The sequence below is a fragment of the Equus przewalskii genome, chromosome 6 (assembly GCF_037783145.1).
Source record: "Equus przewalskii isolate Varuska chromosome 6, EquPr2, whole genome shotgun sequence".
Taxonomy (NCBI): domain Eukaryota; kingdom Metazoa; phylum Chordata; class Mammalia; order Perissodactyla; family Equidae; genus Equus; species Equus przewalskii.
In genome coordinates, this window is record NC_091836.1 from 4,995,728 (window position 1) to 5,019,504 (window position 23,777).

General features: G+C 41.2%; 1 protein-coding gene across 4 annotated transcripts in view; it reads left to right on the forward strand.

Moving 5' to 3' along the window:
* The window catches only part of LOC103541765 (putative adhesion G protein-coupled receptor E4P), a 40,345-nt gene that overhangs the window by 4,256 nt on the left and 12,312 nt on the right, over positions 1 to 23,777 (forward strand). For 2 of the 4 annotated variants that reach the window (XM_070622776.1, XM_070622778.1), the window contains exons 2-12: positions 459 to 527; positions 4,929 to 5,022; positions 9,363 to 9,413; positions 11,405 to 11,527; positions 14,528 to 14,680; positions 16,937 to 16,974; positions 17,632 to 17,767; positions 18,311 to 18,418; positions 20,109 to 20,293; positions 20,919 to 21,086; positions 22,611 to 22,805. In XM_070622776.1, coding sequence (XP_070478877.1) covers positions 4,992 to 5,022; positions 9,363 to 9,413; positions 11,405 to 11,527; positions 14,528 to 14,680; positions 16,937 to 16,974; positions 17,632 to 17,767; positions 18,311 to 18,418; positions 20,109 to 20,293; positions 20,919 to 21,086; positions 22,611 to 22,805 — 1,188 coding nt within the window. In that variant the 5' untranslated portion in view covers positions 459 to 527; positions 4,929 to 4,991. The remainder of the gene's footprint in view (positions 1 to 458; positions 528 to 4,928; positions 5,023 to 9,362; positions 9,414 to 11,404; positions 11,528 to 14,527; positions 14,681 to 16,936; positions 16,975 to 17,631; positions 17,768 to 18,310; positions 18,419 to 20,108; positions 20,294 to 20,918; positions 21,087 to 22,610; positions 22,806 to 23,777) is intronic. The other 2 variants (XM_070622779.1, XM_070622777.1) reach the window with 2 other exon arrangements.

A 23,777-nucleotide genomic window follows, 5' to 3' on the forward strand; every position in this document is an offset into this window, starting at 1 on the left:
TTCCCATATGATTTAACATATCAAATAACCCTAATTAATTCAACATCGCCCTTTTTATAGGGAGAGAAAGCAAGTCTTTGGAGATTGTTCCAGGGACCCTCTGGCAAATCCCAAAGTTAGTTTGAGGTAAAAAAGACTTCATTTTGAATTTGATTTTGGGGAAGTTTGTCCAAAAAATCAAAAAGGTTTTTAAACGCTTGGTCAAATAGGATCGTAGGACACTGTGCAATAATACCTAGTTATCCATTTAACCATAGTGACAACTAAAGCCTTCACAGGCAAGTATAGAGTCTACATAGATATGAAAAAACCTTAACAATTTTAACAGAGAAGATTCAGCAGTAATCAAAGGCCTGATAAAGACAATACAGGAAATTAGTTTGGCAGGACACAAATTATTTGTTTTTTAGGCAGATTACTTAAAAGAATAAAGAAAAAGCTTTCATATCTCTTATCAGGAGCAGACCAAAAGTCTAAGGAAACTTTTTCTATTTACCAGATGAGAGAAAACTATGTTCCAGTTTTACGTAAGTACATTACTGATTTTAAAGCTTAATTTTATAACCCTTACAATAAATTCATTTGACTTTAGCCAACTTTACACAAGGAAAGATTCTCTCTCTTTCCGTCTTCCCAACTTTCTATTTAATTTGTCCTTTATTCTCCTCCTTCTCTTCCTGAAACAACCAGCCTCACTTTAGGACAAAATTACTTTCTTTTCCCTTAAAAAATGCATCTCCATTCATAACTTCTTCTATCAAAAACACATATCCTACTTCCCCAACATATAGTAGTGTTTCTGTTATTACTTCTAGTCATTTAAATCACATATATTAGAATTTCTAACCTTAAAAACAATAGTTTTCAGTGAAAATAAAGAAATAATTATGAACTGTCTTTGACATTAGCATTCTGTGGTTTGGTAAATTTACAAATACTTTTTATAATCTGGGGGGATATGTGCTTTCTCATAGTAAAGATCTCAGTGTGGCACAAAATATACTATGAATAGACCCAAATATCTTTAATTCCTTTGTAAAAAAAAAAAGCAAAACATGGATAAACTTATGTGCGGTAATTAATATTTCAGTATTTTATCTTATTTAGAAATGATCTGAATATTCAATGAATTTAACTTAATTCATCATTTAACTTAATTTAGCAAAACGTTAAAGTTTCAGATTTCCAAAAAGATTTGGGGAAACTATTTAAAAAGTTCACATAAACACTTTTTGTCCAACTTATATCTGTTTAATTTATCTGCTCCGAACAATGATATTTAGACGACCCACAAAAACTTCACGAGACATTAGGCAAAGTCAGACATCATCCCAAGCTATTTTTCTTGCTGAAAAATTTTGTAAGAAAATGATCCGAACTCATTTGACCTTTAGTAAGCTTAGGTAGAATAAAAGTATTATATTTAATGCTGATAACTCTAAAGACACGTCAATTTTAGTTAAACCAACAAACACATTAGCTTTAATAGCAAATATTTTCCCAGATCACGTGAACCTGAAATTCGTTTGAGTTAGTTTTTATTATATTTCTGATAATTTAATTTCTATAAGTGCTTAACTTTCTTTAAGCCAATTAAATAGAGCTCTTTTACAGATTAATTTTAACAATACTACCCAGAGGTAGAAAAATACCACATATTTGTGGTGCATGTATATGGACAACATAAACGTAGACAGATGTAAACAGAGATCTTGCAGCTTTTGTTTCAGAGTGACTGCTGTGAATCAGGGCCATCTCAAAGGCACAGGGAGAGACTGCGAGTTACAAGCCTTTCAAGAGAAACAGGATAGATTTGGGGTTTGATAAAAAGGAATGGGTGAATTTGGAACTGCTCCTAGAGCTGCATTTCTTTGTACTTCTACAAAGATTTGTAAGATCATCACAGCTGCTCTCAATTCCTCAAAGCATTGTGTTGCAACTTAAATGACATCATATGTTGATCTATCCATAAAGGATTTTACAAGGGTTTTGGAGGGTTTTTCTTTCCCTCTGGGCATATAGTTTTGTTTGAACTTAAGGAAGAAGGCTTTAAAAACGCTTCTATCAGGCTCTGCAATTTGGCCGATTTCTGACCACAGAGCTACTTTGTGGCTACTTTTTGGCTGAGACAAACAGTAAATATTTCTGGCCGTATTGAGCAACCCCTTGGACTCAAGAGGCATCATCACAGAGGGTGCAAAAGATATTTTATTTTCCTCTTCCTTCTGGGTGCTACAGATACCTGGGAGAGCTGATTCCAGGAAGAATTCTCACCCTCAGCTAGCTTCTCCAAGTTTTCCAGGATCCCATATGTAGCTCTGATATTTCCCAGAATTTGGCAAGGAATTTTGTTAATTTCAAATTTAAGTTTTCCTTGACTGTTTAAGAGTATAACATAGCAGTTTAACAGAAAATCCCTCAGAGTCCCATCATATGGGAGGGGACCTATGGGGGCCCTCCTTCGAGGGTAGATATAGGGGTGTCTGTAAAGTCACTTGGTGTATTTTTGTTTACAAAAGTCTTTTGTTACAAAACTTTTGTTTGTAAAGACAATTTGGACAGACGATTGCTAGAATGAGTAGTCAACTAAAGGAAGTTAGAAGGAAGCCATAGGAGTTATGTTAGTTTTGCTGTTTTTTTCTTTTTTTTTTTTCTAGGTACAACTTATATCTTTAATCTTTTAATTAGCCTTTTGCAACAAGTCTTTCAATGAAGCTATTTTGGAAGTTCGAAGTCTTTTGGAAGCCCCTGCCTACCAGTTAAAACCGGAGTCGCATTTTGTTTAAGTTGGGAGCCCTTGCTTTTAAAAGCACTGCTTAAATGATTGCACCTAATTGGAATTTCCTCATAATGGCCATTGCAATTCTAGGTTGTAATTCCCTAGAGGGTTGACAGCATTTGGTAGGACTCTAGCCAAAAATGGAGTTTAATCCATATATTCCATCCAGCCATGTTTAGCTGCAAATGGGTGTGTTAACCAAAACGAGCAGCTTTACAAGGGGAAAGTGAAATTTTAAAGAAAAAGAGGCTTTCTTTCAAAAAACAGTTTGCAAACCAGGGAGGCCCCCCACTGGTCTTTGGGTGGCTGGTTTTTAAAAGCTAACAGTGCAAGGTTCGCACCATATGATTTCACGTATATGTGGAATATAAACAAACTTACGGTCAAAGAGAATAAATTAGTGGTTACCGGGGGGGAGGGGGGTGGATGGTGGGCGCAAGGGCATACTTACATGGTGTATGAAAAACAATAATGTACAACTGAAATCTCACTATGTTATAAGCTATTATGACCACAATAAAAAAAAATTAATGAGAAAAACTGCAGGGTTTGCAAGGCTAGGGCTGAGTCCAGCTCTGATTGGTTGCCCTTCTCAGCTACGGTGTATCTTGTGTCCTGGGCTTGTAAATGTCCGAACTGCAGGGAAAGACTACTGCATCGTTCTCCAGCCATCTGTGGAAAGTCAAGGTTAAAAACGCAATTTTTACTGCTGCCCACATTTCAGCCTTGAGGCGGGCATGGTAACCATCATGTCGACTCTGGCCTCGTTCTTTTTCTTTTATCCGGTGCAACCCACACTTCCCTTTGACCATATGTTGTGGCCCCCAACCTGATGGTTAGCAAGCCAAACTCTCAGGACACAGTAAGATTTTACCATTTTTGTAGATATTTGTAGCTTCTGGGACCATAGTTCTTAGACCTAAAATAAGCAGGTGTGTTGGAAGGCGGTGTGCTCAACTCTGGAATTTAAGGATCCCGTCCTTATTACTTCTTTCTTTACTTTAGCTAAGACTTTGAGTCTCTTGGAGTCAGATTAGTACCTAAGAGGGATGTGTCACCAGGTTGAGGATTGCATGATGTTTTACAGTTTACCTAATTGCGTGCAAATTTACCCCACAGACCCTTCATCCGGCTTTAAAGATGACCAACATCTAGCCAATCTTGTTTCATCTTTACTCTCACTTTCTGCCCCAAGTCACCCCCTCCCCAATAATCTTGACATAAATTTGACTCATCACATTATTTCACCTGCAAAAATTTTAGTATGTATTTCCAAAATGTCAGGACTCTTTTAAACACAGCCATTTTCTCATAACTATAGCTTCCTGTGGAACAGCTGTCTGAGTTGACGTGGGAGGACACTAGCAGTGAACGATCATATCTATGAAAAATGAACAATCATTTTTTAATGGCATCACATCTCTAGCCTTACAACCTTTAACAAATTATTGGTTTGATTTGAGATCCAGTAAAACACTGCAATTGGGTGATATGTTTCTAAGTCTCTTAATCTAGGTCCTCTATGTGTTTTTTACTCCTTAATTTTCTTTTTTTTTTTTTGGATGAAGAAACTGGGTAGTTCGTCCTGTGGAGTTTTCCACATTCTGGATTTTGCTGATCACAATAGACCAGGATTTTCGATTCCGGCAGGATATCCCATTGGATGCATTTTTGATCCCTGTTTCCTGGGTGGTAAGCTTGCTTCCTATAAGCAGCTCTGCTGTGATCTTCCTTGCAAGATCCTTTCCTTCCGATAATTTCCCAGAAGTGCAATTGTTGGGTCAAAAGATGGGTAGAAATGAAAGGTTTTTTGTTTTTTTTTTTGAGGAAGATTAGCCTTGAGCTAACATCTGCTGCCAATCCTCCTCTTTTTGCTGAGGAAGACTGGCCCTGAGCTACCATCTGTGCCCATCTTCCTCTACTTTATATGTAGGACGCCTACTACAGCATGGCTTGCCAAGTGATGCATAGGTCTGCACCCAGGATCTGCACCAGTGAACCCCAGGCCGCCAAAGTGGAATATGTGAACTTAACTGCTGCTCCACTGGGCCAGCCCCAGAAATGAAAGGGTTTTGATAAACATCAGACACCTGGCTTCTAAATTCTGTGACCATCACAAATTTATTTTCATGGGGCTTATTCATTCCAGGAACCCTTGCCACGTCTTGCTTGAGAGCGTTTCTCAGATTGTAGTTCCTGGAATCTCAGTGCTATGGGAAGCAAGTGCCTGCCGCTGCTCTCAGGTGAGTGGAACAGAGAATGCCCATCTCTTCTCCTCTTGATCCTGGCATCCTAGCTGTGGTCGCTCTTCCAAATTTGACACTTTCTCCAGCAATTACTGTGTGTGCCCGTCCTATTAGGAGCCCTCATAATTAGTCTCTTGGTTGCTCTCCCCCAAAGCAGAACTGAGACAAAGACTTGGAAGTTAGTACTTTATTTGGGAGGGGATCCCAGGAAGCACAAGGGAGGGAGGGGGGGAAGTCAGAGAGGGAAGGGAGAAGTGAATGAAGGGAGTGTAAATGAGGGGTTACCGCTGTGGGTAACTGGCACTCAATCCTGCTGAGGACCCTCCAAGAGGCAGTACCTAATGTGCCTTAGATGGACAATGAATCTGGGTTACTTATTCCTCCGGTCCTCATCCCTCACTACTTGACAGCCACTCCTAGTGTAACCCCCAAATGTTTCTGGTCTGCCCCCCATGGGCTGCAGAAAAATAACCCCTTACAGAGAGATGCAGTGAGTTATCTGCATGCACAGGATCCCCCTTGGGGTAGGCTAAGGGACACTTCAAGCATCTGCTACACTGATCCACCATCGAGAGGATTCATGCTTGGAATATTACAGCTCATTATGTTACAATGCTCTGGATCTATCTATCCTTCTGCTCTGGGCTTTAGGGTCTTCAAAGTAGTTTTAAAAATACCATAGGAGGAGTCATATACTGTTTAAGACTGGGTTTGTAAGGAGATCTTATAAGCAAGCATGTGATATCCAATAACCTGTGTCAGAGCTGCACAAACTTTTTCCTGGAAAGGGCCAGATAATTACTATTCTCAGCTCTGTGAGCCATTTGGTCTCTGCCCTAACTTCCAAACTCTACGTTGCAGTGCAAAAGCAGCCACAGACCTTCCATGAACCAATGGACATCCCGTGTTCCAATAAAACTCGATTTACAGACACAGAAATTTGAAGTTCATATCATTTACACACGCTGTGAAATATCCTTTTTCTTTGGATTTTTTCAATCACTTGAAAAATGTAAAAACCATTCTTAGCTCGTGGGTCATTCAAGAACAGGCTGTGGTTCTGTCTTTGACAATTTGTTGACACTTGAGCATTTTTTGACTTGCAAATATGCCCGTGTTATGTGCTTCCCGGTAATAGCATGGATCCTTAAGTTCAATGCTTTTGTCAGCATCCATGAAGTGAAACATCATAAATATTGTAGAGGAGGTAGGAAGACCAGATGTTGACCTTATCATGTCTAGGGCACTTGTTCTATGATAATCCAAACGGGCCATAGGCAAATTCCTGCTCCTCTCCCTTCCATATGATACAAATCCAAATTACCTAGATTATAATCATCATACTTAAACTATTTGGAAGCTGATGTTAGCTGTGAAAGCAGATGCCTCAGATTTTAGCAAAGGGTTCCAACACAACCTACTTGCCATGAAAGGGATGAGGGAAAATCCATTTTTCAAGTGTCTAGGCTATCCCAGCCTATCTTACCCTGAGGCAGGGATCTGAGGGAATATGTGGAAAGATTTTCTGCATTTCTGAGTTCATCCCCAACTTTAATTAAAGCCTCTGTCTAATAATGTGGCAGACTTTTTTTTTTTTCAATCATCCTTAAAATATCTTTATCCATTCCAAATTTGCCACAGTACTTGGGCTCCCAGGATTCTTGTGGTCTGTGCTATTCAGATCTCCTCTTACTCCAGATAGAGCATTAGTTCTTAAGGGGTTAGACCTGTGTTGTCCAGCACCACAGACACAAGTCACCCATGGCTACTGAGCACTAGAAATGAGACCAGTCCGAATGGAGATCTGCCACAGGTGCAAAATGCATACTGGATTTCAGAGACTTCATGCACACAGAAAAGAATGTAAAATGCTTTTGTTACTGAACCAGATTTGTTTTGCTTGCTGCACGATTATGCCAATCAGTGACATGATGAGTTTGCAGCAGAGAAAGGGTTTAATTCACAAGGCAGCCAAGCGAGGAGAGAGAACCAGTCTCAAATCTGCCTCCCCAAAAATGGGGATTAGTGGTATTTATGGGATAAAAGGGCACGGTGGTCTGAAGTGTGGGAATAGATGATTGGGGATAAGGAAAAGTGAGGTAGTTGATGATCTGTGCAAGTGGAGTCAAGCTTCACGGCTCTTCATAGGACGCACGTTCACAAAATGGTGGTGTTGCCATGATCTGAGGGTGAGGTTTTCAGCTCCTCAGCATCAAAGGGTCACCTCAGTCATCACTGCAGGCCCAGTTGATGAGTCAGTGGTCTTAACCAGCCTGAATTGGACAAGGATTCAATCTCCTGAAAAACTTAAGAACCCATTATCATAGCGACCCAAGTATCAGAGATATTATCTATAGTGTAGGTTTTAGTAAAGTGTTATCTAAGTACTTTTGCAAACAGAGTACAGTTTTAACTATACTTTTAACAACTGAGTGTAGTTAAAGCAAGCTGGCACCTGGTTTTGTTACTACCCAAGGGAGCAGTCATCTGCTCACTGAAAGACATGCCAGGAGTCAAGAGGCAAGGCGGTAGGAGAGAAAGAATTTTATTACAGCTTGTGAGCAAGAGGAAAGATGGCTGACTAATGTCCGAAAGAACCATCTTACGGAACAAAGGCCAGTTACGTAGGGGCCTGGTCTCCAGGTGGGGGACACAGATGGTCTTAGTTCCTGATAATCTTTTGTTTTACTGAAGACGCATCAGAGACTGGAGCAATGCCCTATGCCCAGATCTTTCGGTTGTCATTGATGATGGCTATCAGCATAGACTCCATGCCTGGGGTTCAGAATATTTCTAAGGAACTCAAAAGAACAAAGTTATCAACTATCACAGCTGAGAGGGGCCATAAAATCTACAGAGCGTGTATATCATCTGGAGGGTGCATAGCCAGCTGAGTTAGTTAATCAGAGGTCATTCAAAGGCGCAACATGTTTTCTTTTCTTCAATATGTCTTCCCTTATGTCAACCTTGTGTTAAGCTGGTATCAGTTTCGCTTTATGAATAACTTGTTTTATATTGATTGCATGTTGAAATGATAGCATCTTGGTAATATTGGGCTAAACAAAGTACACTGAGGAAAATTAACTTTACCTGTCTCTCATTGCCTTTAAAAAATGTGGCTAGTAGAAAGATTTAAAAGGACCTATGCAGCTCACATTATATTTCTATTGGACAGTGTGGGGTTAGAGGTCTGGACGGGTAGAAACAGACTGTTGAAATAGAAGGGAGGTTTAAAACTTGGCCTTTTGGTGTTAGACTTGGAGAAAAAGCTTTATGAGATTCTGGATTTTCAGGAATTGGGACATACAGTTTATGATATTGTGATTTATAATAAGAAATACATATTTGGTCTTTGTCCTTGTTTCTGGCACAGAGCTCCTAAAAACCTTGGCATCTCCTGAGATGAGAGCCATAAAGTTGTCTTTTGTTATCTTAATGAGGTGACTTTTGGAAAGCCCCGAGGCCACCTAAGGATGGCAGCTGGTTGCCAGTCAAGCCAATCCTGTGATTAGAGGGTTGGAACTTTCAGTCTCATCCCCTTACCTCCAGGGAGGGGAGAGGGGGCTGGAGTTCAATCACCAATGGCCAATGATTTAATCAATCATATCTATGTAATAAAGCCTCAGTAAAAACCCAAAAGGACAGGGTTCTAAGAGCTTCTGTGTTGGTGACCATGTGGACATTTAAGCAGAGTGGTGCTCCTGGAGAGGACATGGGAGCCCCTCACGCTTTCCCCATATCTTGCTCTACACATCTCTTCCATCTGGCTGTTCCTGAGTTATATCCTTTTTATAATAAGCTGATGATCTAGTAAGTAAACTGTTTCTCTGAGCTCTGTGAGTGGCTCTAGCAAATTAATCAAGCCCAAGGAGGGGGTCATTGGAACCTCCAATCTATAGCTGGTCAGTCAGAAACCCAGGTGACAACCTGGACTTGCAATCGGGATTGGAAGTGGGAGTGGGGCAAGTCTTGTGGGACTGAGCCCTTAACCTGTGTAATCTGATGCTATCTCTAGGTAGATAGTGTCAGAATTGAGCTGAATTGGAGGGCATCCAGCTGGTGTCCAAGAATTGCTTGTTGGTGTGGGCACACTCATACACACATTAGAATTGGGTGCAGAACCTCTTACAGCTGCAATAGGATGTACTTCTCATGCCCCAGTGGTATAGCCGTCCTGTGACCCTCATGTTTATAGCCTGCCTGGAAGAATCTACAGTGAAGCCAGCACACATGTGATTGGGTCGCAGGAGACAGAGCCCCTAACTCACCCAGGCTTCAGCCAAGCAGAGCCCCAGGGCATCCTCCATCCGAACTGTCTTTTTATCTTTCTGTTCCAGCTCTCAGTGTCCTGCTGGCTCTGTCAGGAGCAGATGCAAAGAATTCTGGAGGTGAGTCTACTCATTGCCAAAAACCTGGGGAAGGAAATTGGGATCTGGAAGCTACCTCCAGTGGAGGGAAGGAGCCCTTTTCAAGGGAGAGAACAGTAAATCTCTGCTGCCTTCTTTCTACACCTTGAAGCTCCCAGGGACCGTTCCTCCTTTTCCACCATGATCCCATTTACTTAGCTCTTGCATCACACCAGGCTCAGTGCTAAACAAATTGCACATACCATCTCATTCAATCCTCATGGCATTCTTGCAAAGAAGGTCCTGACATTATCCCCACTTGACCAATGTCCCTCTAGAGAAGCAGTTGGCTAAAGGTCACATGACTGGTGGATGGTGGACTCTGCCCTTTCTTTTCCAAGAGCTTCTGTCCCAAGTCATGCTGGAGGTAGTTTTGCCTCTACCCCATATCTTAGGTTGGACTCTCCCAGAAGTAGCCCCCGAGGTAAGGACTTGAGAGGAGAGGAAGTCATTTACCTGGGAGATGATTCCAGGCAGCACCAAGTGGGAGTGGGACGTCAGATGGGGAGGTGAGGGGCCAATATAGGGTCCCTTATCAAGCAAGTTACATGTGAGTAACTTGAGTTTGATCCCTTGGAGACTGTTGGATATCATAAGAAGCATGCACCTCAGAGTTCTTCCCCCCAATGGGTAAGCTATTTTTCTATTATTTATTTATTTTTTAATTGTGGTAAAATATACATATCATAAAACTTACCATTTTAACCATTTTTAAGTGTTGCAGTCAGTGGCATGAAGTACATTCACACTGTTGTGCAACCATCATCACTGTCCATCCACAGAACACTTTTCCTCTTGCAAAACTGAAACCGTGAGGGCCAGCCTGGTGGCAAAGTGGTTAAGTTCATATGCTTCACTTCGGCTGTCCAGGGTTTGCCGGTTTGGATCCTGGGCGTGGACCTACACACCGCTCATCAAGCCATGCTGTGGCAGCATCCCACATTCAAAATAGAGGAAGATTGGCAACAGACATTAGCTCAGGGCCAATCTTCCTCACCAAAACACCAGAAAAAAACCCCTGAAACTGTGTATCCATTAAACAATAGTTCCTCATTCCCTCTCCCACCAACCTCTGAAACCTACCATTCTACTTTCTGCCTCTATGAATCTGACTACTCTAAGTGCCTCATATAAGTGGAATCACGCTGTAGTTGTCCTTTTGTGGCATATTGATTTATCATAATGTCCTTAAGGTTCATCCATGTTGTAGCATGTGTCAGAATTTCCTTCTTTTTTAAAAGCTAAATAATATTCCAGTGTATGGATGGACCACATTTTGTTTATCCATTCATCCACCAATGGGCACTTAGGTTGCTTCTACTTTTCGGCTATTGTGAATAGTGCTGCTATGAACATGGCTGTACAGCTATCTCTTCAAGATCCTGCTTTCAATTTTTTGGGATATATACCAGGAGTGGAATTGCCGGATCATGTGTTAATTATAATTAAAATTTTTTTTTAGGAATTGCTATACTGTTTTACAAAACAGCTGCACCATTTTATATTCCTAGCAGCAGTGGACTAGAGTTACAATTTCTCAATAGCCTACCAACACTTGTTACTTTCTGTCTAATTTTTGTAATAAAGAATCTGGGTTTTTTAATACACTGACTCTCGACAGTCAATGACTGAGGAAGGTGCTCGTGGGGGCGAGAAGACATTGCTAACCTGCCAAGTGGTAAACAAAGAGGCCTCTGGTGGACAGAGAAATCCCTCAGTAAAGAAACTCAGGTGCTGACAGTTGGAAGTTTTACTGTCAGGCAAAAGTGGTTTTAGAGACAGAGGTGGGATATGGGTGAAGCACTGTGAGCATCTGTGTTCAGCAGTGAGATGAGTGCCAAGGGATGTCAACAGAGCTATTCCCAAGGAGACATTCTTCCAGCCACAACATCTGATGTATCATAGGTGCTCAATGAATATTTCTTGAATGAATGAATGAACAAGTGAATGAGTGGATCCTGTGCTCCCTGTAGCTTTCTGTCCTCCATGCCCTGAAAATGCCAGCTGCTACAATAGCACCCACTGTGCTTGTAAAGACGGATTTCATTCCACGGCTGGGAGGAGATATGTCACCAAGTCCTCTGAGAAATGTGAAGGTAAGGAAGCAATCCACACTCACCTTGGGGTTTGGAAGGGGTCAGGGGCATCTTTGTAAGCCCCAAACACTGTGTTACATGGGGGTGCTAGTGCTGCAAAGATGCAGTGATATTACAAGGTGAAAAATGGCAGGGCTGGCTCAGTGTCCTTAGAGAAGTCTAGCTCTTATCTCCTTTCCGCTCTCATGGTAATGCTGGCTTGATGATCCCTGATACCGGTTTGGTTTTTTCCTTAGAAGAAGGTAGAGTTCCCACGATCCTGGCCTCTTGAAGTCTCAGGCACTGCTGTTTATTATTTGTTTATTTGTCTGAGAATTCCACAAGGGCAAGGGTCGTACCTGACTTTACCGCTGTACGCCTAGGACAGAGAATAACGCCACATAGCAGGTGCCCAAGAAAAAGGTGTTCACCAAGAGAACAAATAAACAAATGAACATCTTAGCACTCAATATCTTCCATGCTCTGGCTACAATTTAGTTTTCCAGTTTCACTTTTTGTTACTCCCATCTGCTCCAGCCAAAACTGCTTCTCATTTCCATAAATTCTAAAGGTCAATTTGAAAATCTAAGGGAACTGTCACTCCCGAGTATCGGATCGGTGGAACTCGATGTCTGATTGAGGGAGTTGCAGTGTGAATTCAGAAGGTGAAGCAGAAAATAGTAGACTATTTAGGATTTAGTTTATTTCATTTTATTGTGGAAAAATATACATAGCATACAGTTTACCCTGTAACCATTTTCAGATGTGTCTTTCAGTAGCGTTAAATACATTCACATTGTTGTGCAACCGTCATCACCGTCCGTCCACGGAACTTTCTCACCTTCCCAAACTGAAACTCTGTCCCTGTAAACACCAACTCCTCGTTCTGCCTCCCCCAGCTCCTGGCACCTACTATTCTACTTTCTATCTTTATGAATTTGACTACTCTGGGGAGTCATATAAGCGGAATTGTACACTATCGTATTTGTTTATTTGTTTAAATTATTTCCGTTTTTCAGTTGAATAAAATATACATAACAAAAGTTACCATTTTATCCTTTTTTAAGTTTCCAGCTCAGTGGCATCAAAGTGCATTTACATTGTTGTTCAACCATCTCCACTCTCAATTCGATTGAACATTTTATGTTGGAGGATCATAATTTGCGTTATACTTCTTCGTGAATTATCTGTTCATGTCTTTTCCCTATGTTTCTATTGAGCTTTTGTTTCTTTGTCTCTCAGTTTTTGAGTTCTTTACATATTAGAGGTGTTAGTCCTTTGTCTGTTGTATACATTGCAAATATTTTCTCCCTGTTTGTCACTTGCTTTTGGACTTTGCTTACATGTTTTTTAGCCATGCAGTTAAGTAAAAAATATTTTTTATGTAGGTAAGTTTATCAAGGATCTTAAGTCATCATTAAAATGCCTTCCCCTACACTGAGGCTAAAGAAGAATTTACCTATGTTTAATTTTAGTGATTGTATGGTTCTATTTTTATGTTATCTTTGATCCATGTAGAGTTTATTTTTGAGAATGGTGTGAGGTACAGGTCTCATTATGTTTTATTAAAAAATACATCCTGACCAGGATAACGGGCACTATAAGAAGGGAAATATGTGCAAAGGTGTAATGTGCATTTGTCATACGCTTGAGAATATTCAGTTCTACTGCAGAAGAGTTGAAAAACAAATGGAATTTATGAAACTCATACAATGTGTAGATAAGCGGTTAGTAGGCAAGGCTTGTGTGTGTTAAATGTAGATAGAAAGGAATGGAAAGACCAATGGTAACATTCATGAAGCAGTAAATATACACGAGACACGTAGGTACAAAATATTCATGACAAATTAAGTATCTAAGAGGGAGTTAACCCCCAGATATATGATATATACCAGCTACACACAAGCACTTCATCTTTGTGGAGTCTTAATTCAGTCGCTCCTCGGTGATAGCTGTTCTGGCTTGTATATCCTCTGCCCAAAACACATCAACCCGCAACCTAAACAAAACCCATTGACTGCTGAGAAGACTAGTAGTAAGTTACAGCCACTGGCCAAGTGTACTTGACCTGAGTCCTTCCAACAGTGAAAATAATTCTGTCATCAGCTCAGAACACCTTCTGTCCATGGGTCCCTTTGCTTGAACCTCAACTGTGGTCCATCAGTGGCCAAGGCTGATGTGGCAGAAAGCAGCAGGACATAGGAACATTGCCTAACCCAAGATTTAAGTAGTGTGGCCCTTTATGTCACTTGCACCCTTTCCTCATAGTATAGTTAAGCGCCATATAATGACATTTATGACGTTTTGGTTGACGATAGACTGCATATACAATGGCGGTCTTATAAGATTAGTACCATATAGCCTAAGTGGGAGGTAGGCTATGCCATCTAGGTTTGTGTAAGTTTATCCTGCGATGTTTGCACAATGATAAAATCACCTAAGGACACATTTCTCAGAATGTATCCCTGTCATTAAGTGACACCTCACTGTATTCACTTATCCTATCTGTTGTCCCTTGCTACTGTGTGTTTTAAATTGATTTAATAAACTGTGTGATTCAAGCATTTAAAAAACCCCATCCATACTCCAGCAGTTTGACACACCACCATTATCATCTTCTAAAGTTCCGTACATGCTTGGGTCTATCTCTGGCCTTTTAGTCTATCCCATTAGTCTATCTATTCATGCACCAGCACCTTATTGTTTTACTGAGGCTTTATAGTATGTTTTCATATCTGGTAAGGCTAGTTCCCATGGCATAGTTTTTCTGGATATTCTTGTGTAATAGTATGAACTTGTCTCACTCCATAAAATATGTGTAGCTATTTTTACTGGCATTGTATTGGATTTATAAGTTATCTTAAGGAGAGCCATCATCTTTATAATGTTGAGTTATCTTATCCAAGAACAGGAGAGCTTTGAGGTATATTCATGAACAGTGTTGGGTAGCAGAGATTTCACAGTCAAGGGGAATGGTTTAGTTCTATGAGACGAACAACAAGATCTTCTCTTGATTCACAGATATTGATGAGTGTAATACTGGGCTGGCAAAGTGCAAGAAGAAATCATATTGCAGAAATACAATTGGAAGTTACTACTGCAGCTGTGTCCCGAATTATCCTCTCTTCAACTGGGTGGCCAAGTTCATTAAAGTGAATCATCCAGACTGCTATGGTAAGAACCTCCAAATACTCTTTCCACCATGAAGAAGGAGGTGGAAGGAAAGCCTTTTAGAGTTCCACCAATTTCAGACCAGGGTGAGAGAGTAGAGATGTGTCCTGGCCCTTGCCCTTCTATCCATTGTTGTCCTCCACAATCTTCTCCTGGGAGATCTCATTCAAGCTCCTGACATTGATAACCATGTCTATGTAGACATCTTACAAATTTATGTCTCCCGAATGGATCTCTTTCCTGGGCTTCCAAAATGACATCTCTAATTTGCTGCTGGACTTCTCCACTTGTTTCTCTCTCACTCTCTTTAAATTCACTTTCTATACGTCTCTCCCTGTCTATGTATTAAAGCCCATGAGTTCATAGCGATACCTCCAATTCCAGTCCAACACCAGGGCTTGATCTACTCTTCCCTCTTTTCTTATTTGTAAATTCTTTCTCCAACACTGAGAAACCAGGTTCTCACGATCCAACATGCAGGATTTACTTATTTTCTCGTTCCTAGTATAATTCCAGGTTTTGAGTTAGACAGATTAGATTTAATTTCTGGCTTTATCACTTACCAGCTGACTTTTGGGTGATGCCTTAACTTCCATATTCCTTGTCCATAAGTGGGAATAATAATAGTATCTACTGTATTAGTTGTGTGTTGCTGAGTAACAAATAACTCCAATGTTAGTGGCTTAAAACAACACATATTTATTGTCTCATGGTCTGTGTAGGGCAGGAATTGAGGCTTGGCTTACCTGGATCCCCTGCTTCAGGGTTTCTCACAACTGTAATGAAAGTGTTGGCCAGAGCTGCAGTCTCATCTGAAGACTCACCCGCGGGCAGATCTTCCTCCAGGCTCACTCACAGGGCTGCTGGCAGGATTCAGTTCTCTGAATGTTGTTGGACTGAAGGCCTCAGTTCCTCTCTGGTGGTTGATGAGAGGCCACCCTCAGTTCTTAGCATGCCAGCCTCTCTAGCTTGGTTATTACAAGAAGAACATGAGAATAGCCATAAAGAGAGAACAAAACAGAAGTCATAGTCTTCTCTGAGCTCTCAGAAGTGACAAGTCAACGGGCAGTGAATAAAGGGATGTGAGGCAGGGATCATCGAGAGTCATTTCAGAAACCTGCTTACCTAAAATACTGGGTAGGGTAGCGTGCCATCAATTTCATGTCCACTCGTGAAACCTGTGAATGTCATCGTATTTGGAAATAGCATCTCTGCAGATATAATCAAATCAAGATGAGATCATATAGATTACGATGGGCCCGAAATCTAAGAAGACTGGTGTCCTTATAAGAAGAGGGAGATTTGGACGTGGAGACACACACGGAGGGACATGTGCAAACAGAAGCATAGACTGGGGTTCTGCTGCCATACGCCAAGGAGCATCAAAGATCGCCGGCAGCAACCAGAAGCTAGAAGAAGCAAAGAAAGATCTTCCCTAAAGCCTTCAGAGAGACTGCAGTCTTACCCACACCTTGATTTTGGAGTTTTAGCCTCCAGAACCAGGAGAGAATAAATTTCTGTTGTTTTAAGCAGCCCAGTTTATTGTACTTCGTTACATCAGCCCTAGGGAATGAATACGCCTCACCTATGACTATTAAGGCATGTAACGTATTTATTGCAGTGCTAGGCACCTAGGAAGACTCAATAAATTTTAGCTGTCATGTTACTTAACTCTGTTCTAGAACCTTCTATGTTCTTTTAAATGAGATAGTATATATGAAGGTACTTTATATATCATGCTGTGTAGACAACTGTGGGTATTAGTACTGCTTCTAAATTATTAACTTGGTTAACATCCTTTCCTTCAGGACGACTTCTCTGCACCCCATGATGTGCTGGACCCATCTTCTTTATACTCTCAAGCCATCTCATCTTATTTATTATGAATATATTGGACCATTGCAATCACTTAACTATTTAATTATCATTATTTGCTTAGTGACTTCTGCCAGACTGAAAATCCCACAAGGGGATGCCCCTCAGCTCTTTACCGACCTGTATCCGTAAGGTTTAGCATCATGCTTGGCTTTCAGTAGGTGCTCAATAAATACTATTGACTGAATTATTGAACTGGAGGCTCCATCCTAATTCTGTTTTCCAATTCTACTGTGGAAGAGATTTGGGACTTCTGAGAGGAGTATTCGGATAGGTTGTAGAAGCATCAGGGAAAGACCCAACTTGAGGATGATTAGAAGAAGGGATGGGAACCAGGGCATGTTAACTCTCATACTCCATTTAATGGCTTCTTTTCTCTCCCAGAGGATGCCCATAATGCGAAACCATCGGCCTCCATTTGGGTGAGTAAAGTGAAGCCTAGGTTTCCGGAACAGCCGATCAGTTTTACCATGTCATTCTCCTGCTCAAATACTACCACAGATCCCTATGACTTTTAGGACGTAGAAGTTCTCACTCAGGAGTGATTTTGTCCTCTGTCCCAAGGGGACATCTGGCAATGTCTAGGGACATTTTTGGTTGTCCCACCCAGGATGCTCTAGTGGGTAGAGACCAGGGATGCTACTAAACATCCTACAATGCCCAGGACAGCTTCCCACAACCTTTATCTGGTCTTGAGTATCAACAGAGACCTGGAAGCCCTGGGAAAGGGTTTAAATGCCTCAGCTGTCATTCAGAGACTTGCATAAGCATCCAGAGCCTGATTCCACCCGTATCCCCCTTCCCATTCCCTCTCTTCCTCCATAAGGCACTCGCCATGGGTTTCAGATCTCTCATCCTTTAAACCTTCGTGTTCTCATAAATACGGTGACGATAACACACGCCCTTCATGGGCCTGTGTGTAATAAGTGAGAAAACACATACCAGCTTGATAGCACAGAATGTAGTAACAACTTCATAAATATTATTGCCTTCTGGGCTTACCCAACCACACTTATGTATATTCCTGCTTTCTTAAGTTTCAGTAGGAGTCTACCTAATTGGATTTATTTCTTTGAAAGGAAATTCTGAGAAAAAATGAAAGCAAAGAGCACATTGCAAAACAGGCCACCCAAGTCCTTCAAAACGTGGAATTGGCCATATGGAATACGAGTTTTGCTTCTCCAGGAAAGCATGAAAATTCTGAATTTGATATAGGTAAGAAACATTGAGCATTTTCCTTATGACCAAAAAATTTTATGAGGATGGTCTTTCATCAGACCTTGTGTTTGTATGTTTATATGGCACGGAGAGAGTTCACTCATGAGATTCTTCCCAAATACAGCAGATCTGCTCCCAGGTGACTGTTTCCTTGGAAAACTTCTAAATGCTTAGCTTCTCTTACTTAAAAAACTAAGTTCCCCTCCGCATCAGGCACTCCAGTACATGTTATTTAACATTTTCTGCCCTGTAAATGTTCTCTGTAAAGGCTAGGCTTGCCCACTCTAGTTCCAGCTCTGGGAAGCTTGGCCACCTCCTCTCTTCCCCTGGGTTGTGTGGTCAGTGTGTGTTGCTTAGGTCATTTTGACCACTTCATCCCCACCAGCCAGAAATGTGGAGGGAGCGGTGTGCCATCTGGTCTACCTGGCATGCAGAGAATTAAATCACCAGTAAAAGATCTTTCAGAGAAGGGAGTTCTTCAACAAGTCTCTTAGCCATGAGAAGTGAACAAAGCAGGACTCACTTCCTTAATGTTTCCAGTCTATGAAACCAAGAAGTGCAATGAGACAAGTGAGAAGACTCTGCTGGAAGCTGGAAACAACACAATGGATATTGACTGCACTGCTGCTTTCAAAGGAGCCAGAAGAGGTACTGTAACTAAGATAGATTCTCTTAACTGCAAATTCTAGGCTCTGTCATTTTGTTTCTAGGTGACCGTCCAAGAGGTGGAGACTTACAAAATTTTCAAAGCAGGGGGTTTCTACACAGTGAAATTAAAAGATCTGCCTTGCCCACAACCAGGCAATTTGGGGGGCACACTTTGCGTGTACTTTGTGACACAGACTGAGGTTCAAACTCTCTTGACATGCTTCCTTAAAGGGACAGGCAGGTGCATACCCTGTTTCCATGTGATGGTCTGAAAAGGTAACACTCAGTAGTGGCAGATGAATGTTGTCTCAAACACTCTTCTCCTTGAGTAGCATCGTACTATTTATGTACGTACTTTATGATCGTACTATTTAAAATAGTCACCCAGTCTTCTTCTATCCCACAGGTTGGCAAACTTTTTCTGTGAAAGGACCAGATAGTAAATATTTTTGACATTTGGGGCCAGATGATCTTAACTCTGATATTGTAGTGGGAACGCAGCCATAGACAATATATAAATGAAGGGGCATGACTGTGTGCCAATAAAACTTTATTTATAAGAACAGGCTGTAGGCTGGATTTGACCCTCAGGCAATAGTCTGCCACCCCTGCTTTATTCTGTCACCTTATTTAAGTCTCTGCATAGCATCCACATTATGCAATATTTTTCTAATGTATTTATTTGTTTGCTGTCCATCACTCCCATCATGCCAGCTCTCTGATGGCAGGGACCCTGCCTGTTTTGTCCACTGCTGTACCACAATGCCTAGAACAATGTGTGGCACACAGCAGATGCTCAATAAATATTAGATGACTAAAGGAATAAACATATTAATCAATGGATGCATGAAAAATATTTCAAAAAGACCCGGTTACCTCGAAAGAGTGAAACACCTGCCACATTTTCTCCAGAAAGTTTCTGGCTACTTATTAATCTTCAGTCCTTACTATGAGCTGTAGAATGCAGGCCAGAGAGGTGAAAAGGTAGAAAAATAAGTTTGTTTTTTAAATGGAATGAATAATAATACAGGTGGTAAGTGGCTTTCGCTAAAACTGGGATGGCAGCACACGAATACATAGTTGCAGTTTAGGAAACACTCCATCATGCTACAGAGCATCGCATGTGCATTTAACTTCTATAAATTAAATTATTCTCATATGAAAAGGGGAGGGGAAAAGGACAGGAGGGAGAAAGGGAAAGAGAAAGAGAGACAGAGACAGAGAAAGAGGCAGAGAGAGAGGGAGAGAGAGGGAAGAAAGGAGAATGAGTTAAATCTAATGGGTCATCCTGCATCCTTTCCACTAAATTAGATAGCCCAGAGTGAGCTTGAGACGGAAGATGAGAATGTGTGGTTTCCTCATCCTACCTCAGTCCCACCTTCTGAGGACAAATATCTTGCCTCATGACTCTGATTTTGATGTCTAAGGGCTCATATATATTTTTACAACATATCGATGAGATATGTTTCACACATGTCCTTTATAAGGTGTGGTGTATTATAACATGCATTACAGATGCAAAATGCTGTTCCCCAAACTACATGTAATGCATTGATTGGGCAATTTAAGGGATTTCCAAGAGCATTTTGACTATACATTGTGTTTGCCTTGTGACTCACACAAGACTCTAATACACCGATTCTTCAAACTGTGGACACCTTCTAAAATGATTTCTCTCCTATTTTCTCAGAGAGGAGCACAGTTGCATTTATCACTTATCGATCTCTTGGGGATGTGCTGAATGGATCCTTTTTTGGCGACAGAAAAGGGATACGGAAAGTGAAACTGAACTCTCATATCGTGAGTGGCACCATTGGTGTGAATGAAAAGATTGATCTGTCTGAACCTGTATTCCTGACCTTCCAACATACTCAGGTGAGCAAAACCCAGGACTGGTCCTCTATGCGTTACCTTAATGGGATGTACTTTCAGAGTCCTGGCAGGGAACTGAGCCCAACTCTGATCATTCAGAATGAAGAGAACTAACAAGAAATGAAAGAAAACCTAGAGACTGTCACCAAGGGAAGCTATTAGCACATTTGAGCCAAAAAGGCAATTGGAGGGATGAATATTATTGAGCCCTAAGAGAGCTAGAGGTATGGAAGAGGGAATTCCCTGCTGAAGATGGAGATACGTGGAGCAGAAAAGGAGTCTGGAAGAAATGCAGACTCCTGTATTTCAGACTTCTGTAAATATTCCCTTCTCCTCTCATCCAATGACCTCTCACCAGTTCCTCTCATTGGTTCCACCAATGACAAGGAGCCTAGGTGAAGCAGTTCATAAGGACCAATCCCCTGGGCTCTGAGGTGACCAGAGAAGGGCAGAATGAATGATAAATAAACCCCACAGCAGATGTTGGTATAGAACTCTTCCCCACAATTGTTCCAGGTGATGAAATTTTTCCCAATTCAGTTTCCAACCCAGTGCATCTGTGACTAACCTATGGAGTTGAAATGATAAAACCAGAAAGAGACACATTTTTATGCTATCCTCTTTCCAGCGTGGTGGTGCCAGAACAGAACCTTTCTGTGTCTACTGGAAAGGATCGGAGGAGGGGGGCAGCTGGTCGACGGAGGGCTGCTATCATATGGGCAGCAACGATTCTTACACCAAATGCAAGTGCTTCCATCTTTCAAGCTTTGCTGTGCTCTTGGCTCTTGCCCCAAAGGTACCAAGATTCATGGTCCCCTCCTGTGAATCTGATTGTGTCTAGGAAGCTGGGAGGTCCTCTTCGTGTCTTAGAAAGACTCTAAGATAGGGAATCCAGTGGAAGCTAATTCCAGGAAGCACCAGTTGGAGACTGGGGAAGTGAAAGGGGAAAAGGACAGAAGCCAACGCAGAGAGAATTATCATTCTAGTTACCACCGTGGGTACCTGAAGCTTAATTCCCTCTGGAGGACTCTTGGAGTCAGTGTAGAAGACACAGCTCAGAGTCGTCCTAACTGGACTGGTAGAGAGCTGAAGCATTCATACACCACCTTCTCCAGTCACTTGTTGAAAGCTGCATCTGGGGAATATTAATTCTCTGATGCTTCCGTGGGCATGGGCAGAGTGAGCTCAAGCTAGCAGAGAAAGTTCTCAGACATTGAGAAGTTGAGTTATCAGCCCTTACAGTGGAAAGGTCCAAGGTGATTTGGAATCAAAAATACCTGTTACTCTGCAAGAGCTAAAGCTTCCTGGTCGGACCAAAAGGAAGGCAATCCACTCACCAATGGAAAAGCATTGCCCTCTGAACTCCCCACGCACCCACCATGTCTAGGATAACTCGGGTTTAAAGAAATTTACCTAAATTCTTCCCCTATTTCTTTTTAGTTCTCATTTATTGAATATTTACTGTATGAAAACCATTACATTGCATATTGAAATGCATGCCCTCATTTTATTCATTCAACAAGTTCATATATGAGCGCCTACTGTATGTCAGATGCTGTTCTAGGCATTGGGGATACAGCAGAGAGCAAGACAGGTAAAGAAATCCCAGCCTTCATGGAGATTATTTTTGAGTGCTGTGCTATCTAATAGGACCCCCAGCCACATGTGGCTATTGCATACTTGAAATGTGGCTAGTATGACTGAAGAACAAAATCCTTAATTTTATTTAAATTTAATTGATTTAAATGAAGAAGCAGTGTGAAATATTTTTCCTTAAAACACAACTTCATTGTTTCATAGGACCACATTTCACTTCCACCATTGAAAATATATCATCTGACTTAGGATGTGCCATAAGTGTAAGATACATACTGGATTTCAAAAGCTTAATATGGAAAAAAGAATATCAAATATTAATAATTGTTTTACATTGATTGCAATTTGAACTTGTATTTTTTTGTATCACTATATTGATTATATTATATTGAGCACATTGAGCTGATAATATTTTGAATATATACTATTAAATTAATTTGACCTGTTTCTTTTTACATTTTTAAAAACATGGCTACTAGAAAAGGTAAAATTGCACATGTGGCTCATACATTTCTATCGGACAGCACCAGTCTAGTGGTTTTTGTTTTTCAACAGCTCTGTGTGGTAAATGCTATTACCGTCCCCATTTTAAAGATAGGAACACCAAGTCTCAGATTAAGTCACTTGTTTCACGGACTGAATTGGGAAAGCCGTCTGATACTCCATCAGGATCCTAAATGCAGAGTTGGAAACTATAACAGATTCCTCCTTTGGTGGCTCATAGGTGGATCCTATTCTGGAGGTGATCACCTACGTGGGACTGAGCCTGTCTCTGCTGTGCCTCTTCCTGGCAGCCCTCACCTTCCTCCTCTGCCGACCCATTCAGAACATCAGCACCACCCTCCACCTGCAGTTCTCAATCTGCCTCTTCCTGGCCAACCTCCTCTTCCTCACAGGGATGGATCAAACCGAGCCTAAGGTATATCATTTAACCAAATTATCTCATTGTCATAATCAAATCTAGCCATAGTTCTTGAGGAAAGATGGGGAGAGAGGCAAAAATCAGCAGTGATGGTGTAGGGGGGAAAAAGCAAGAGTTTCCATTTCAGCTGTCTTCCTGTGTCACTTTGAATAAGACCTATATTTTCCAATGGGCCATTTAACTAAGTGATTGAGAGTCAGACTGATGGTATTAGATAGGATTACAAGAGCTGCTGTAACAAATAAACGCCAAATGCCAGTGGTTTATCACAAGAGTGGTTAATTTTCCCCTATGTATCAGTAGAGGGAGAGCAAACAGGTTTGAAGAATGTCTATCCTCCAACCTCCAGTTGATGGAGGCTCTTCTGTCTTCCATACACAGCTTTCAAGGTCATCCTGGGATCCTGTCCATTTTAGCCAACTGGAAAGTGAAAAGAGCATGGTGGAGTCCCATGAAGTAGGTTTCTATGGGCCCCCTCAGGAAGTGGTACATCTCACTTCCTCTCACATTCCATTGGCTAGAACTCAGTTACATGGTCACTCCTAACTGCAAAGGGTGCTGGGAAATGTAGTCTCTGGCTGGGAAGTCATGTCCTAGTGACAAATCTATATTCTAGAATTGGGGTTGGAGCGGGGCTTGAATTTTTGGTGGACGGTGGCTTTGCCACACTAATCTTCAGTTGAATCTCAACTCTTTTCCTACTTGCTATATGATCTTGTTGAAGTGATTTCTCCTTCTTTTTTTTTAATTGCAGTAACATTGGATTATAACATTATATAGCTTTTGGATGTACAGCATAATGTATTTCAAATTCTGTGTAGACTACATCATGTTCACCACCCAAAAACTAACCTATAGTCCATCCCCTCGCATGTGAGACTAATTACCCCTTTTGCCCTCCCCTTTTCCCCTCTGGTAACTACCAATCCAATCTCCATTGCTGTGTGTTTGTTTGTCACTGTTTTTATC